The 18,237-nt window shown below is 41.6% G+C and overlaps 3 protein-coding genes across 3 annotated transcripts; 1 reads left to right on the plus strand and 2 right to left on the minus strand.

Moving 5' to 3' along the window:
* Positions 1-9: 9 nt before the first annotated feature.
* On the minus strand, positions 10-2,817 carry LOC112460523 (CXXC-type zinc finger protein 1-like). Its single transcript, XM_025025235.1, has 6 exons — positions 2,614-2,817; positions 2,283-2,404; positions 2,096-2,186; positions 1,801-2,021; positions 1,137-1,713; positions 10-906 (listed from the first exon to the last, which is right to left on the minus strand). The coding sequence occupies exons 1-6, from the start codon at positions 2,641-2,643 to the stop codon at positions 391-393; spliced, it is 1,557 nt and encodes a 518-aa protein (XP_024881003.1). The 5' UTR covers positions 2,644-2,817; the 3' UTR covers positions 10-390.
* A 395-nt stretch (positions 2,818-3,212) lies between these two features.
* Positions 3,213-5,740, minus strand: LOC112460515 (ER degradation-enhancing alpha-mannosidase-like protein 2). Its single transcript, XM_025025220.1, has one exon. It carries the CDS (start codon positions 5,557-5,559, stop codon positions 3,445-3,447), a length of 2,115 nt encoding a protein of 704 aa, XP_024880988.1. The 5' UTR covers positions 5,560-5,740; the 3' UTR covers positions 3,213-3,444.
* A 77-nt stretch (positions 5,741-5,817) lies between these two features.
* Positions 5,818-17,940, plus strand: LOC112460512 (anillin). Its single transcript, XM_025025215.1, has 25 exons — positions 5,818-6,378; positions 6,473-6,630; positions 6,714-7,100; positions 7,517-8,056; positions 8,132-8,259; positions 8,344-8,449; positions 10,256-10,366; positions 10,775-10,895; positions 11,386-11,583; positions 12,260-12,444; positions 12,537-12,725; positions 13,027-13,510; positions 13,600-13,907; positions 13,996-14,086; positions 14,175-14,422; positions 14,509-14,631; positions 14,728-14,906; positions 14,994-15,096; positions 15,157-15,397; positions 15,486-15,650; positions 15,730-15,977; positions 16,084-16,242; positions 16,328-16,550; positions 16,647-16,791; positions 16,877-17,940. The coding sequence occupies exons 1-25, from the start codon at positions 6,315-6,317 to the stop codon at positions 16,983-16,985; spliced, it is 5,013 nt and encodes a 1,670-aa protein (XP_024880983.1). The 5' UTR covers positions 5,818-6,314; the 3' UTR covers positions 16,986-17,940.
* The last annotated feature ends 297 nt before the right edge of the window (positions 17,941-18,237 follow it).

Genomic DNA, 18,237 nt, shown 5'->3' on the forward strand with positions numbered 1-18,237 from the left:
AGTATCATATTTGCGATACGGAATTATTTTAATCATACTATTGACAAGTACACAATATACATATATATACGCACATTACATTTCAGTACAAGTTTTACAACCATTGTACCAAGTTTCTGTAGCTCTTCAACGTTTTATCCCGAGTCCGCGATTAGTTACATCGACAATTGTTAGGAAAACTGTTGACCGTGCAACGCGTAATCAGTTCGAAACAAAGAGTATGTTAAAATAGTAACACTGGATCTGTTTCGTTTAGCTACGCTTGCTTACGCTTTTCATTTTTTAACCATTTACTTTCAGAGAAAAAGGGAGGAGGATGAAAAATGGTAAGCAAGTGCAGCTGAAAATTACAGATCTAGCAATGATATCAGTCAAGTGTAAGGTAGAGAATCACTGGTCCATGCATTGCTCCTTCTGATGTACACCATATCTCCTTCGCAGCTCCTCCTCCATCGCCTGCAGCTGTTCCCTACTCTGTTCCTGTGTCATCTGCTCCATTAACTCGTGATTATAAGTGGAGTGCAACATTAGAGCCAATACACCGGCTCGCGTCGCCATGTTCGACCGGATCTGCCTCTCTTGCTCCACGAGCTCGTCGATTTTCAACCACTGCCTCACCCTCTCCATGTCGATCTCCGCTCGTCGCAGCTTCTCCCACATGTAGTGCTTTACGCAGCTCTTCTTAGGCGCGCGACAGAATTCCCCCGTAGCGTCGAACACGTTCGTAACCAAGGGGCAACCGCATACCTCAGTGTCGCCGATCTTTGGATCCTTGCAGTGCTCGGGGCACAGAACGCGTAGTCGTTTGCAGTAAGTCCTGTTCCCAGGATTGAAGAAGTCGCAGAACATCACTTGGCCTTCGATGCGCGTCTTGAAGATCGAACCGAAGGACGCTTGTGATTCGTACTGCAAAATACAAGCCCAGTAAGCATTTTCATTTTGAGGGAAAACTCATTTCATAAGATAAATTATACGATTTATTAACTTGAATGAAAGTCTGAAACCGATACTAGGAAAAGTGACAAATGCGTATACACACAATATTTTAAGTTTACATAAATGCTCCCATTAGAAACTGGTATACCCAAGTAACCACCTGTGTGATTTTCTATAACATACACTGCGTTTTGTAATACCTTATTGAAACACTTTTCCATATGTTTAATGGCGGTTCTCGAGTTGACCTCGTGGCCGCACGTTATACAGTACATGCTGCTCTCCGTGTCGTCGTAGTCGTCCACCTCGGCTTGCGGATCGATGGACGCGTGTTTTGCGCGTTCGACAATACGATCCAACTCGACGTGTCTCTTTTCCAGCTCTTGCAGTATCCTACGGACGTCGTGCTGCTGCTTCCTCACGGCTTCCAGGGCGCGTCTGTTGTTCTGTTCCGCGATGCACGCGGTCAACGACCATTCCTGTATCCGCTGCGGTAGCACCTGGTAGATCCTGCTCGTCGCCAGCTTCAGGCCGCAATCGTCGGAGCAGTATTTGCTACCGGGTCGCGACTGCTTCGTGCATGCTGGTCCATAGCAGTGGCGCGGTGGCTCCAAGTACTCGTTCCTCTCGTTGCTCGAGTCCCTCTTCCGCCTCTTGGTCAATTTCGTCCCCTTGTTAAGACTCTTCGAAGGTTTCAGCGGATCGCCTACTACACGGCAGGTTCGTTGGATGCATCTGAGCTTCAGTCGCACCGAAGGTCCAAATTTCTTTAGATGCCTACACATATGAGACCCAAGAAGATTAATTCTAGCAAGACTGCTTCGCACAAATAATAACTTTGTCGATCGTTTCTTTGTACGTTACCTGCAAGCGTCACATTTTCCACAATTTTCCATACGTAGACATCCTGTGCATTCTCCGCAACGTTTGGAGGATTTCTTCTCCACAGTAGGACCCCACGGCGCGTCGTACTCATATCGGTGCGCTCTCTCCTTCTCCTTGTACTTCTTATGTTTCCTATCATCCTGGTCAGTCCTGCGTGGCTTGTATCGCGTTATCAACGTCGGATCTTCCTCTCTGCAACGCTACAATAATCAATTACACCGAGTTGCTTTTCATTACTCTTGAAAGATTTGCTTGATCTGAGAAGCTTGCTTACAACACAGAAAAATTGTTTTATGTGCTTCGCATCCTTTTCAGTTATGTTTATGCAATCACCATGGTACCACTCCTCGCACGCGTCGCATCCTCTGAAATAATTCAAAATGCAGGGTTGCACTCTCTTGTCTCAGATATGCCAAGTTTAGACAAAAATAATTCTTTGACGTCTCGGTACGTTTACTCACATCATAAAGCGAGAGCTGTCCGAGCTTCTGCAAATGCAATACGCTTGACCATCCTGTTTCAGCAACGTTGCGATCTTGCTCTTCCTCTCCGGCAGCATAAACTGCTTCGCTATCTCCTCTTTCTACACATAATGCACATTGAAATCAGTACAAGTATTTTTTTTTACAACAAAGAGGTTAGATCGCATTTTAGACATTATACTCTACAAAGGGCTTGTACAAAACAAATAAGATTATTGTAATTTGTATGTACGATACTCTCGTTCGCAAAGCTGGCGAAAGATTGTATTTTATTTAATATGCAGCTGCATAATTGTTTTTTTATCCTCACCGACAAACTGTGCTGCCTTTTATCAGCCATGGCGAAGTGAACTCGGAGTAACACGAAGAAAGTAACGTTTCTATCGGTTTTACAATATTTATATTACACTATTTACATGCATCTCGCTTGTGCACGGCGAGCCATACGTTTCACGACCGCACGAAAAGACAAGCGACCGATCTCGTCGCCATTGTTGATCAGCACTCAGCACTGTCGGCAGTGTCGGCAATACGACACAGTCGCTAAGGCAGAATGCAAAAAAAATGAGGTTTTTAAAAATTTTCAGGATTTTTATTTCGAAATATATCTGAGAGAAACCTAAGCGTGAATTATAAAATTGAAATACGCTAAAACGATTTTTACATTTCTGTACTTCATAATTAAATCGGAACTGAACGTTTCGTAGCTTATTTCTTATATTTCACAAATATGAAATTTAAAGATTATTTTCACAAAGAAGTGAAGAATTACATATAATGAAATTTTAAACATTAATGACAACTTTTTGCTAAAGTTACATAGAATTTATTAAAATTATGCCAAATAAAATTATCCCGTTTCCGTAAATTTGAGTTTGAGATAAGAAAGTAAAATGTGTGAAAAGACTATTGTACTTGCAATATCTTATATATTTATTAGAAACTATACAACAACAATTATATCACAGGAATATATCCTAAAGTACAACGTACGCGGGGGGACACGCGGGCCCGCGTGGAATTCCTCCTATTTTCTCATAACAAAGACGCGCGAATCAAAAATACTCTGAGAATCGCCGCGACGGACTCGCGCAATTTTCGCGTAGATTCCCTCGGTCCTTGCCAGAGCGTTATTTCCTCTTTAAAAAAATTCTCCTATGATCGACATTCGTTGTAGGAATGGTTGAGCTTGACAGGACAGGATCTGATAGTTCCGCCTCGCTGTGACGTTGGTCGGATAGAGATTCCCGCGTCTGATGTTCTCCAGCATTATCTGCGGCTCGAATCTGGCTTTAGCGGGGCTCGGTGTAAAATTCCGTCGAGCACCGCCCTCCGTCGCGAGTCCGGAAGCCGAGTATTGTCCGTTCGACAGTATCGGGGGCTCGAAGCCGTCGGGACCGTCGCTGTCGTCAGCCTTGTACATCGTCGACGAGGGAGCGAATATCTGCGCCGTTGGCAACCGAACGCTCCGATTCGATTTCTCCTCCTCCTCCTCCTCCTCGACTTCCTCGACCTCTTCGACCTCGTCTTCCTGCTCGGCGGAATCCGACGGGTCGTCCGTCGACGAGACGTTCGGCGACGGGACACTTTCGTTGAGAGCATCCTTCTTCCCGCTCGCCGAGTGGTGCCTGATCTCGGACAGTTTCGTCATCGTGATTGGCATCACGTCTGGATTCTTGCTGGTAGCATCCTTCTCGTGATTAGGCTCGTTCGGCGAGGAATCGTCCACTGGCATGCTATCCTGCGTCGGACGGAACCTCTTCAGGATCGGCCTCTTGTCGGAAAAGATCTCCTGCGCCGGCCGGCAACAATATAGAGCACCAGGATCGATCGGGTGGGCCTCGGTGTTGAAGATGTATCCGCCAGCGTCCACCACGCACTGGCCCCATTGGGTGTCGATTATCTCGCCCTCGGAGCCGGTATTGTGGATGAAGTTGTCGGTGTCGAAGAGAAGGTACAGGTACTTGGTGGTCTCCGCGAGGAAGAAGGACTCCATTCGGTCCGCTTTGCGATGGTCCCGCACGTCGTTGATGGTCGCGTAGCCGCACGTGGTTTTCGCGCTGTGCTGCAGACTCCTCAGGATGTCCACACCCACCTGGATCAGATACGGATCCCTGGTCGCCCTGTAAAGATACATGACGGACTCTATGAGCTCCGGCCGCAACGGATAGCCCTCCCTGTTGGTCCCCGCCTCGGCCTGCGGGATGTTGTAGAATTCCGGGGTGAAACCGAACTGCTTCCAAACGCGATGGTAATTGTGGAGGGACTTCATCGCGTCCCCGATCTCGCCGAAGAGACTCAGCACGCCGGGCCAGTACGCGTCCAGAGATTGAAAGACCGGCAGGGTCACCTGACCCTTGGTCATGGAGACCCACAGATGCCAGTCCTCTCGACGAATGTACTTCTCTATCGCTCGCTTGTGCTCCTGGAATATCGAGGCCAGCAGGGGATCCTGAAACAGCAACGTACCCTTCGCAAGGTACTCGAAGTATGAGTCGACCCCGGCGCCTATGCCGGAATCCTGAGCGGTCCAGTGGCCGGTTAGGACGTCAATGTGATTGCCGACTAGGCCGATGCTGGATCTGTAATGGTGCAGCGCCTTTATGGCATTCATGGCCACCTCCTCGTAGAGCGGATCGCCGGTCAGTCGGGAGAGGGTGCCGAACTCGAGGAGGAAGGTGCCGATGCCGGCGGTGCACGTGATGCTGGTCTCACCCTCCGGCACGCCGTACTTGAGATTCACCGTGCCGTACGGCATCCCCGTGGGGGTGTCGAACGCGGCGATCAGTCTCCCGGCCATGTCCTCGGCGAGACGCAGCAGCGGGCCGTTGCAGGGCCAGCCGGGCTCGAGCTTGACGCCGGCCCGGCGCGACAGCAGATGGGCGCTCAGCAGGCCGCCGACCACCCGGATGTTCGTCTCGAACACCGACACGTTGATGTTCGCCTCGAAGTTGGCCCGCGTGCCGATGATCAGCTCGGCGACGCGACGGAACTCGGAGTAATTGCCCATCACCGCGAGCGTGTCCAGGGCGTCGATGAGGGTCAGGGAGAAGCTGCCCCAGGTGTCGAAGCCGTCGCAGCTCAGCGAGCGCAGCTCGTCGTACGGATAGGCGTGCGTCAGGTAGCCGGTGTAGGCGTAATCGAACATGGCCCGTACCTCATCCCGCAGGCCGATCAGCTCCCGCCTGCCGTACTCCCGGAAACCGCTTACCAGGACGAGGAGGCCGAGGATCGAGCCCGCTCTGAAGAGAATCATCTCGCTGTCACTTTAACCGTCACCGTGCATCGTCGTCTCTCACCCACGTGTCTCGACGTTACGCGGTGCGACGGGTCCCTCGTGGTGAGGCTCGACCGCCCCGCGCTCGCCACGTAATCAAAACAATCCCGCCGCCGCTCGCCGTAAACATCGCGTTGTTCCGCGCGACGTCACCCTAACCTATAATCCGTGCCGCCAGCCGTCACTGCCGCCGACACTCGTTGTGTATGTATGTACGTGGAGCTGTACGCGCGCGCGCGCGCGTGTGTGTCATCACCGTGATCGCGGACGATACAAATTGGATTTTCGTGTTTCGTTTCGTTTTCAGAAACAAGAAAGGGACCTTGTGTGAAAGGGGTGTTGTGTGACGCACGAAATCGACTCCGTCGCGGCCTCCGGCTGATCTCGACGCGACATAACCAAAGCGACCGAAAGTCCGAAAGAGAAACTTTAGAAAAGAGGACTGAAGTTGAGAGTCATACTCAGTTTTGTTAAGAAAATTAATAAATTAAGAGTCTTTTGCGCCAAATAATCCAAGGACAGAGTTGAAGACCTTTCTACTCCATAGCTTTCTACTCCAGAAATAACCTAACCAAAAAAAAGGAACTTTAAATATTAGTACAACTGTTGCGAAGATTAGGAAGAATAACATAACAGGAAGATAGTAAGAAAGAAAACAATCTGATGTAAAGGTGTTCGAGCTAACTCTACGAGTTGGAAGCACTTTTTACAAAAAGAAAGTGCAGGCATATACCATGGACGTTCACGAGAACATGGAGCTAGAAACGCTGTTGCGGATCCGCATTTTGGCAAAGAAACGTACGTATATTTTGTCTTCTAATAAAAGCACCGTTTCTTCTAAAAATACAATAAGTAAAAAATGCTTATTTGGCTCTGAAACACGTTGTTACAGCGGATTCTGAGGAGAGTTCTCAACAGAGTTGTCAAGAGAATTCTGAGGAAGATGAAAAGAAAGAGGATGAATACTTTCAGAAGATGTATCAGCAGTGGAAGGGCGTGAAGGCGAAGGACGATTCCACTTACAAAGTCATACCAAAGTTCTACTTCAAGGTACTACTTGTGTCTTGCACGCTTGAACCATGCGGGAGCGTTGAAATATGTTTTCTGTTCTACATTGTAACGTTGTGTTACAGCTGCCGAAAGAAGACGAGATTCTACCGCAGAAATTACGGGAGGAAACGCGTGCTTTGTTCCTCCAGAGGCGTTCGCGACAATTGCTCGACAATAATGAACTGAAGGCGCTCTGGATCTTATTGGACAAGCATCACAGTCCACCTTTGTCGGGGGACGAGCAATTAATTAATTACGAAGACTTTAAGAAAGTGGGCAAACTGGCAGGAGCAAAGTGCAGCCCGTACTTTACCGCGGTCGTTTTCGCCAAGCTCCAGCAAGGAGATCCACATGGTAGAATTAGCATCATGGCCCTGTTTAATTATGTCATGCGAAAAGTTTGGTTGCACCAAACAAGAATCGGGCTTTCTTTGTATGATATTACGGGACAGGGCTACCTGAGAGAGTCGGTGAGTCTCTATAATCATCTAAAATTTTTGTTTTATTATTGTATTTACGCTGTACTATATTTTTGAGATCAAATATGCTCTTTTTTCTTTACAACATTGCCACAAAGAGGAAAGGCCAACTTTTTACAGTTAGAAGCAAACATATATGGCAAATATTAATAAATAATAAAATCACAAGACATTCCATGTCACTTTAAATCATCTTCAGCGTTCAAAATAAATTGAACAGAAAAATATCAATCACACATAAGATCACAAAGAGAATACTAATAAAAATTTTCAGAGATTAAAGCTCTAAACTTTTTCATCGAAAAAGAAAATAGCGTTTACTTTCTAATTCTTTGAATGTCTCAGATTGCAGGTCTTAATCGTATTTAACAGCGTACTCTTTTAACCGTTTAATTATTTATTTGCAGGACTTGGAGAATTACATCTTAGAACTAATTCCAACGCTGCCGCAGCTCGAAGGCCTGGAAAAGTCGTTCCATTCGTTTTACGTGTGCACAGCAGTCAGGAAATTTCTATTCTTCTTAGACCCACTGCGAACTGGACGAGTTCGTATTCAGGACATTTTAGCCTGCAGCTTTCTGGATGATCTTTTAGAATTGAGAGACGAGGATTTGCCCAAAGATTTGCAAGAAGCGAACTGGTTCAGCGCGCCTTCGGCGCTTAAAGTGTACGGGCAATATCTCAATTTAGACAGGGATCACAACGGGATGTTGAACAAAGAGGAACTCGCTGGATACGGCACCGGTACTTTAACCGGCGTCTTTCTCGAGAGAGTGTTTCAAGAATGCCTGACCTACGAGGGCGAGATGGACTACAAGACGTATCTGGATTTCGTTTTGGCATTGGAGAATCGACACGAGCCGCAGAGTCTTCATTATTTCTTTCGCATTCTCGACATTAACAATCGCGGTTACTTGGATACCTTTTGCCTGAACTATTTTTTCAGGGTGTGTATTTATTATATCCTTGTTACAATGTAATTTTCTTTAACAGTTTCTGAATCATGAGGTATCTCTTTGCAGGCTATACAAGAGCAGATGACGATGCACGGTCAAGAACCTGTTAGTTTCGAAGATGTCAAAGACGAGATATTCGATATGGTGAAGCCAGCAGATCCGTGCAAAATTACGCTGCAGGATTTACTGTCTTGGTAAGAAGATTCTTTGAATGTAATACATTACAGTACGAAGATGCAATGTATTATGACTAAACTGAAACGTTCTGATTGCAACAGCGGACAAGGCGACACGATGGTCAGTATCTTGATCGAATTCCACGGCTTTTGGGCGTACGAAAATCGCGAAGCCATGGCGGCTGATAACGGGGACGAGTCGTCCCATGTATGACGAAGCACTTCTCATCCCAGAATACGAGATAAACGTCCCACCGGGATAGATAGCGCGCGACTGGATATCAACACTTGATGTGTTTGACACGACGTTGTGATGATTTTGTAGTAATAAGACTTTTTTATTAATTTATCACGTGCCAGAACTGGCAATCGCCATTACATTGTATAACTTTTTAGAATTAATAGATTTTACATCGTTTTTAATATTTCTTGATTAATTTTGCCGCTACAAAATGCCTAGACTGATTCATCCGTGGTTCACGTTGACGTGCTAATTTAACTCTCATTTGACAACACGCGCTTTTTGCTCCACGATTGAAACGGTTCACAATTCGTACGATTGTAATAAAATTTGAATTTACAAATTCATAATTCGTACTGTACGAGATCCTCCCGGGTCATGTTTCAAAACTCACTCTAGTTGAATAAAATGCTATAGTGTACGTGACGTAAACTATAGATTTTAGTTACCCAGAGTGAGTTTTGTAACATGACCCCGTGGACCAATCGCGTAGCGCAATTTCAAAACGTGAGGTCAAACAATGGGGTTACACGTCAGTAACGTACTATTAAATGTGATTGAAGTGTGTCTTGTTTAAGGGCCCAAGTTTGTAAGAATCGGAGAATAAAAGAAAAATTAACGTTTCCTTTTTCTAAAGAAAAGTTTGGAGTTTTAAAATTTTTTATTAGCGTTTTATTCATGAAACATATCTATCGTTCCCCTTCTCACTTTTGAAAAGGATTTGAGACACAAAAACGACTTTTTATTAACAAAGACTTGTTTCAACAATTGCTCTATATTTTTGCATTTACCTGCGAAAAATTCGCTCTTTTTTTTACAATTATTTCATATCGGAGAGCACATTGTTTACTACAAAAAGTAAGTTTTTAATATCATTTAATAGCATTGAAATATAAATTTCTTTGTTAGAAGCTATAAAATGTACGGATTTCTGTTTTAAATTCTCCCTTCGAAACTCAGAAGTAGAAAAAAAAAGGTGAATTGTCCCGTTTTAATTGCTTTGTTAACAGTGGTGGAGAGGGGGGGGGGAAATTGTGGCTACATCACTGCGACGCAGCCTCTGTCGTCTTTCGCGTCCCTTCTCGCATCATTGTGGCGTACCGAAGCTCGACATTCGTAATCCGATCCCGACTTCGTACGGAACGCGCAAGGTTTGTTATCATCCCCGGCTTCGTGACATCGAGCCTGTGTTTCCCTTCTCGCATATCTCGGGATCGCGTGATCCCCCATTCCTTTCCTCGTCCTTCCTCGCCGAATTCGCGAACCTTCGCCTCGTCCGAAAGTCACGCAGAAGAAGCGTAAACAATCGGCACGTTGGACAGACAGTGCGAATTATCTCGAGTTGGCAGTCAGAGGGAAAAGGAAAGGAAAGAAAAAAAAAAACGCGAAACATGGGTGCGATATGCCATGCTCGTGAAGTGAAAGGTCCCCCTGTGCGTTTCGCGCGCATTTTTCGACGCGACGTTTCATGCACGCGTCGCGATCGAGATATCGGCCGCGAGGGATCGCGGGGGGGGGGAGAATCGGCGAGAACTGTCATTCCGCCCGCTTCTCCCCCCACCTCCTCCGCGCCCTCGTGCTTCCTCTTCCCCTCGACGCCTGCTGCCGCCTGCCCCCGTCTGCTCTCTCCCCACTTCCCGTCAGTATGGCGCCCGCGTTCAAATTTAACGGTCGGAAATAAGGATACTCCCGTTGCGTTGCAGGTTACTGAACGGCGAGGATCGTTTCGCGCATTCGTTCGGTGTCCTTGTCAAAAGGTGGTGTATCCCTTAGCGTCCCCGCAGTGCGACTACGTGTAGTACGTGTGGGAATATGAGCGAGAGTTGGAAATCGTCGGGCACGCCGTTCGCAGACCAGCCAGAAATAATGGAGCCCTTCGTCCAGGTAAGGGACCCCCCCAAGCCTTTTTGTTTTTGTCCACCTCGTGGAGATAGACGCGGCTCAAGATACGGCGTAATACCCTGGGCACGTACCGTGACGTAGTTGTCGTAGTTATAATTGACGAACTGCATTCACGATTTGTACCTACGTCGATCTGAATTCCCTTTGTCGCTCACTATTTGCTTCCGAAGTGAAAATTTTTGCGTATTACTTTTAAAAGAGATGACATGAAATTGATCACTGAGTCTATTGTTAATATTAGATCTGTAATACCTTGTTATGTGCCATTGTGTGATAGAATCAAATGTCATAATAATATAGATTGACACACAAGCATTTTTGTAATAAATTATTATAAATTGTTAATTTTTTATTTGTTACGCTCTGACATATATTTCTATTGGCAAACAGCGTTTGTTGGAACGTGCTAAAGCAAGGAGAGAGAAGTTGGACGAGAAGTTGTTGAACGCAGGACACAATGTTAAGAAAAGCCCTTTGAAAAATGCGAATGCCTTGCTTGAACAAGCTACAGGTAATCATCCCAGATAAACTTGTCTTATGAAATTTTAGCAGTTACAGTTAAAAACATATTTACAATAAATTTATAAGATAAAATCTGTAAGTAGCTATTAGCTTCTTTGTTTATTAACCCAAATCTGCCTTAATCCCTCCAACCAGGCACTTTCGGGAGCTTTCCACCAAGCGACACAGGTCGACACAAACATCAATCTATCTTCCTTTTTTAGCAATGAGTAACAAAGACAAAACGACACTTGTGTCGACTGCTGGAAAGCTCCCTTCGTGTCTCATGCGTTTCTAACGTTGTTTTGTTCCGGTCGTTTGTTCCGGAAAACCAATGGCCGTGGCATAATCCCCCCCTACCCCTAAAAAAAGTTGTTATAATAGGGAACATTAGGTAGAAATTTCAGAGCCCTAGCTCATTTACTCTCGAAACAGTTAAAATCTCTTTGATTAAATGGCGGAAAAAACGTTAGAGGGATTAAAAGAAACACTTTATTCAGCAGCAGCAAGTAAGAATTTAGCCAAATCGCCGGTTAAACCAGTTGTGGTCAGCGCACTCCCTGCCAAGTCTCCTCGTAAGTCTCCTGTATCTAAGAATGTCACGTCTGAGAACAATGAACAGGACAATAAGGAGAATGGGAAATTGGAAACTTATAATGTGCGATCCAAGTTGCAGAGACTTGGAAAATTATATTCTGGTAAGCGGTATTCAAAAATAACATTGTATTGAATATTGAGTAAGAACCCTATCTCTCTTGGATGAGTGATAGACTGAGCTTTTTAAATATCATTCTGAATCTCTCCATTCGGTTACTCCCACACGATTCATACAGGGCACTCCCACACAAGCTGCTTCAAAACTTGTTTCTAACACTGATACATCAGTATGTTTATACTAACACATACAGAACGTATACATATAGTATGCTTGAATATATATCTCCATTTCATGGTTACAATTTTTTTTGAAGAATTATGTAACTTGTATTAGAGAACTTCTATTATTGTATATTCAAAATTTTATATAAGACTAAATATAATATTAAAAAGTCTTAATATTATATTTAGTTAATATTGTACAAGTTTTTTAAAGAATGTATTCAAGTTTGCATAAAATAAATCAATTATTTTTTATATTAAAAAGTCTTAATATTATATTTGGTTAATATCGTATACGTTTTTTAAAGAATGTATTCAAGTTTGCATAAAATAAATCAATTATTTTTAATATTAAAAAGTCTTAATATTATATTTGGCTAATATCGTATACGTTTTTTAAAGAATGTATTCAAGTTTGCATAAAATAAATCCAATTATTTTTAATATTTGTATCCATGGGTGTCAGGAAGAAATAATATGTAACTTCTTTTATAGATGATAGTAATCTTGGGTTGAGTTCACCCATACACAGGACCGAAGAAAAATTCACCGCGGAAGAAAGTAATGTAGATTACAAACCAGTTAAGAGGGGCGCTAGACTCGACAGATTAGCGGCTTTAGCTTCGACGATTAACAATTGGGAGGATGATTTATCTCATCCAACATTAACTAATTCAAAGGTAATTTTGTAACACTTAGTTTAAAATTTAAAAGTTTTATTTTAACAAAATGATATGTTAAATCTGCGTATCCGATTATAATTGTTTTATAGAGCAAGGCAGAAAACAGTAAAGCAGAGAAAATACAAGCAAAATTTAATGAGCAAGTAAAAAATATATCGGAGCCGCAACCAAGTACGAGTGAAAGTAAGAAATGGGTTACTGCCAACAATGGGAGAAAGAGCAAAGATCCAAGTCCAATTAAACAATTAAAATGGGATAAAACCACATTAGAAAATTTGGTAAGATGTTCTAATTTTATCCTTAAAAAATGAAAGACTAAAAGACTAAAGCTTCGTAAAACTTTTCATGTTGTGTTATATAAAATCATAAAGATGCTTCAGATATGACATGTGTTAGATTTTTATATCGCTATCTTTTTATTTTGCTGCACTTTGTACGTCTCTAGAAGAAAGGAAGTAGTGATTGAATAATATTTGGATAGAATATTTGGATAGCAAAAAATATTTACAGGAGGCTCAAGGCTTTAGTCGTACGAAAAGCAATTCTCGTCTTGTGTATGACTATAAGCATTGTTCCCAGGAATCAAACGCAGTTACAAGTCGTTTATCACCTAACAAGTTCACAAGCTCTGCTCACCAGCAGATGGAAAGGAAACGAATTACGCCTGAAAAGTTTGACGGTTCACCAAGGAGCAAGAAAACGGAAGGTGATGCGACCGCAAGTCCGGCTAACTCTTCTAGAAGCAACGACAGTAAAATTTCTAATACTCCTGAAAATGTTAAAAGCGCGAATACTACCAGCAGTTCTCGATTACCGTCGAGAACTTTATTTAGCGGTTCGCCAAAGACTGTGGTCCAACCATCAGGTTCGGTGTTGAGTAAAGCATCGATGTTTGAAGCTAAAAGCACTGAGTCAAAGGCGAAAGATCCTGCTCAAATGTCGCTCGCCGAAAGGATGGCGCTTTTCGAGCGAAATAAAGGAGAAGCATTAATACCCAAAGCGCCGCTTACGATGTCGATACCGCCTAAAAAGTTACGGGAAAAGGACAAGCAATCTAATACAGGTACATATAATTTTTTTAATTGTGAGAATATTTGTTCTCTGTACGATTTATCTAACAATAATATAATAATAATATTTCATCATATTTAGATTCATCTCCGATGAACAATCGAAACGCCGATGTCCCGGGCAGAACAGTTCTCGAACAACGTGCGATGTTCGAGCAAGGCAACAATAGAAACAAAGTGGAAGAAATGGAAAATCGCATTTTACAAGCTACTCACACTGAGAGACAGCGTGAATTAGGCATGTTACGCTCGCGGTTTAATGCCAATAAGGAGGTTGCTCGTGCCGCCGCTGAATCTTGTGTCCGAACGAGCGAGAGCAGCGAAGGAGGTGGCAAATCCTCGTCGCCGAAGAATTCGCCTGTTTGCCCAGTGAAACCGACTCCTGCTCCTGTAAGATCAAGTTACTTTATGCGTAGGAGAATAGCGTAACATATTTATCGTGACATAATAAATTATTTATTTTATTTATTGAATGTAGGATCATATCGCCCAACCTCCGCCGCCGCCGCCATTACCACATCCGGAAATCATATCGTATCACAGTAAATCATCTCCGGTGAAAAGACAGGGTACGTAAAAAAGAGCATTACTTTTTACTACATTTCTTCTGTTATAATACTTGTTACTAACGGTGAGTTTGTCTTCTATTTTTTTTAGTTGCTGGAAGCCCACCCAAGGTCCAACATTTAAATGCGACATCCGATATCAAACGTATCCGCGTGTGTCCTCCGAAACCAGGATCCCTTTATCCAAATTTATCCGAGATTGAAACTACAGAAAGCGAGAGCGTTACAGACAGCGAGAGCGAAACAGAATACACTGTTGACAGCACCGAACCTGTAACAGCTACTCTCGACGAGAAAACTGAAACCGAGACGGCCTCTGAAGCCGATTATTATATTCGAGTAAAAGAATTAAAACTAAAAATATACATATAAACACACACACATATATGCAAAGAAATAATTTTGTTGTCTTCAATTTTTTGCAGCATGAAACTGACCAGGAAACTGAAAGTGATCAAGAAAGCGTACAAAATTCATCTTTTGGGCGTACGAGTTTTGGACGCAGTATCTTGCAAGCACTCGATGAACGTTCGATGTTCAACAAAAAGGTATACGATGTACAAAGATTAATGTCAATGCGATATTGTAGATTATTAGTTGTACGTCAGATATATTTAATTTTTTTTTAAATATTACATTTACAGAGATGCATAGAACCGGATCCAGATAGCACCACATCAGACATATCAGTACTCGATGAAATGGATCAGTATTTGGACGAGTGTCTTGATGAAGAATTGGGTGACGTGAGAGAGGAAGGCCCAACACCGCCTAAAGTAAATAAAGGTGGCGAACGTCTGTCGATGGGAGGCAATACATCCAAGTACAGTCAATCATACATTTTGTTTTTTTTTTAATTGAAAACATTTTTCCTTAACTTGTTTTCTAGAAACTATTTTTAATTTCACAGATATCGTTCGCCTTTAAAAGAATCAAGTAAACTAGAGGATGGTGGCAAGCGCGTCATTCCATTAGTACGCACTGTTAGTGCATACAGACGACAACAATCTCAAGTAAGTTGTTTAATATCTTAATTGATGCGGAAAAATACTATAACATTATTATAATTTCAGTTGGCTAAAACTAATCCAGTTGCAAGATATGAAACAGAATCGAATTCAGTTTCCAATGCAGAGAAACGCGTAGACGAAGCTATATTGGTAGAAAATAAAGTGAAGAAGTTATTGGACGAAGTTGGAACACAACAGAAGAAGATAGAAGAAGCTAGCAAAGCATTGAATTTATGTCATTCTACTGTCGAATTCAATGGTTCTAGTGAGCACGTCGGAGGCGAATGGGCTCTGCTCGTTGCTAGTAAATTTTTATTTTTGTATTAATCTTTTATGCATACACAAAACTTAAGTATTGTTACTAAACAGTTATTTTTCTACTCCTTTTCTAGCTCATAAACGCCAAGCTGCATTGAATGAAGTGCAAAGGCTGAAACGCGAAGGCACACTGATACCTGTTAAGGCAGGTTCGCCGGAAGCAGAGGGGAGTGGGTCATTAACTATTTCTGCTATTACGTTACCGCTCAAACCAGAATATTCCCGAAACATGGACATGAGTAAGTGTAATGTCAATGTTTTATTTCGTTACTTTTTCACACAAAGTTTGTATCAAAATAATCTTGCAAATTGTTGCAGATACATATCTTCATTGCGTCTGCTTGATGTATTACTTAGGAGAAGTGGTCGCTACTCAAGCAGCGACTGCTAACCCAGGTGACCCAGCTGACCCAGCGACTGCTGACGCGTGTATTTCTTTTACTTCAATGTTGAAACTTGATAATTTGCACAGTGATTTCAAAATTCGTGTTGAAGTATACACTTTCCAGACGCACCCAAAATATTTGCCACATGAAAAGAAGTATCATATCAATCATAACGTGAAAGTAAGTTTAGAAGCAAGGTTCTTTCTAGGTTTTTTAAAACCTAAAACAAAGTAAAATATACTACAAATACACAACAGTCATATTTAATATTGTTATCTATTTACAGGCGGTCAATAAGACGCCAAAGAAAAAGAATCAGTTTGTAATGCCAGATATACAGAGCCCAGCAGGTCCAAACGTAATCAGATCACCTGCTTTCGAATTATCTGGGACTGCGACTCTTACCCTGCGTGACATAAATTACAAGCAATTTACTTTGTTCGGAGTGCGTATTAATTCTCTAGTATAGCGGAGATTTATAATTTTAACGTGCTTATAATTCACATGCATAATGTGCATCTTCTGTTCAGGTCTCGTCACATTCTCCTCTGGAAGGACACCTGCGAATGAATATATTGCGTAAGCTCTCGGTGTCGGTGGAATATCGCGGATTTTTAACTCTCTACGAAGATATTACGAACTTGGGTGCTTGGCGTCGAAGATGGTGCTGGCTTAAAGACGCTAAACTTTACTGTTGGGTACATCCTGAGGACGAGCACAAGAAAAATCCAATAGGACGTATCGATTTGGAGGGTAACTTTACCTTTGAATTTCCAACCATCATAATTTCTGCATATTATTTCAACACCGATTATTATTAATTTAATTTCTGTGGTATCGCGATTGCAGATGCAGTTACAAAGCATGTACGATTTATAAACGGAGAAAAATACGCTCGTCCGTACACATTTTTAATCCAGATATCGAGACCCGCGCAACCTGGAGACACTAGTAATATTATTACGAAGACAGATGGAAAACAAACCAGAACCGAGTACGTATCATTGTCTTTTACTTCTGTCGTTAATATGGAATGTGTTAGAATTAGAATACAATTTTTCTTAATTTTTTGTTTGCAGCCACTTTTTATTAGCTGACTCAAAAGAAGAAGGATTACAATGGATGTCGAAATTAAATAAAACTCTAAATTTAATAAGAGCTTGGGGATCGTCCAGAAGTTCTATTTAAAAAGCTTAAAAATCAAGTTTAAATTCATTAATCTCAAGCAACGTATTTATGTACGTTTAGATCGATTTGTGATAGGAGATATGCGTATGCATCGACACATGATGCATCGCTCATCGAAATATAGGATAAAATACTTCGCTTAAAATACTTTGCAAAAAAAAAAAAGAAGAAAAATCTATTTCGCTTTACTAAGACATATGCTACTTGCATCTAATCGATATATAAATGATGCAAATGTAAAAAAAAATATAAAATGTACTGATATATACATATACATATAAACAATGCAAGTATTTATACATAAGGAAGTAGCGAATGTACTACGTTTGAACATTTTCATCAGCGATACGTTTCATATTATTTGTGTTGCAAATAATCAATTAATTGTTTTAATATAGACATTCGAGTGAATTAATTTGGTTTTTAATCGTGGACGCAATCTATAAAATATTTCATTAAATTTCAATAGCCATTTTATTGGAAATCAAAATTTGCAAGTTTTCATGAAGTTCTACCCGCTCAATACCTTTACTGAAATATTTAATATATATAGGTATATGTATTAAATATTCGGTACATCCTCATACTTTCTGAAACTGCGCAGTCTATTTACAGTTGACAAGAAAAAGATTAATAGCTATTGTTTCATCGAGGGACTTTTGGCTTTATTGCAATCTTATATCGGTATTGTTCAATCGTACAGTTGCACAATACTCCAGTTTTCACATCATGTTTAATTATGATAAATTGTTTAAATACTTGATCACCAATACGTTTACCAAATAGTTGCCATAAATTTCAAAACTAGACATTATTTCGATATAGTACATATTGAAGAGATTGTACATAGGCTAATCGTAGGAAATTAGTATTTACTAATGTAATTAAGAGATTTTTATACGTAAAATTACGAGCTTACACATTAATATTAGTAATAATATTAATATTAATAATTATATACAATCTGATTTATAATAATTATTATTATATTGAAGTTGCTGCGCTAACTGATATTTTATTAACGTAAGTATAAATGACTAATATTCCATCTTTTTATAATGAATTAAATATCCTTTTTTGTATCGTGAAAACCAATTCTTGTTCTCATCCCAAAACCTATTGTAAACGATCTATAATTCGTATCGGATTTTCGTATAATTTTATATATTGCGTATTTTTATGTGTGTGTATGTGTATTTTAATATTTTGTACATGTATTTGGATTCTTCAAATATTTGTCTATAAAATACAC

The sequence above is a fragment of the Temnothorax curvispinosus genome, unplaced genomic scaffold (assembly GCF_003070985.1).
Source record: "Temnothorax curvispinosus isolate PA1 unplaced genomic scaffold, ASM307098v1 QBEX01010630.1, whole genome shotgun sequence".
Lineage (NCBI taxonomy): Eukaryota > Metazoa > Arthropoda > Insecta > Hymenoptera > Formicidae > Temnothorax > Temnothorax curvispinosus.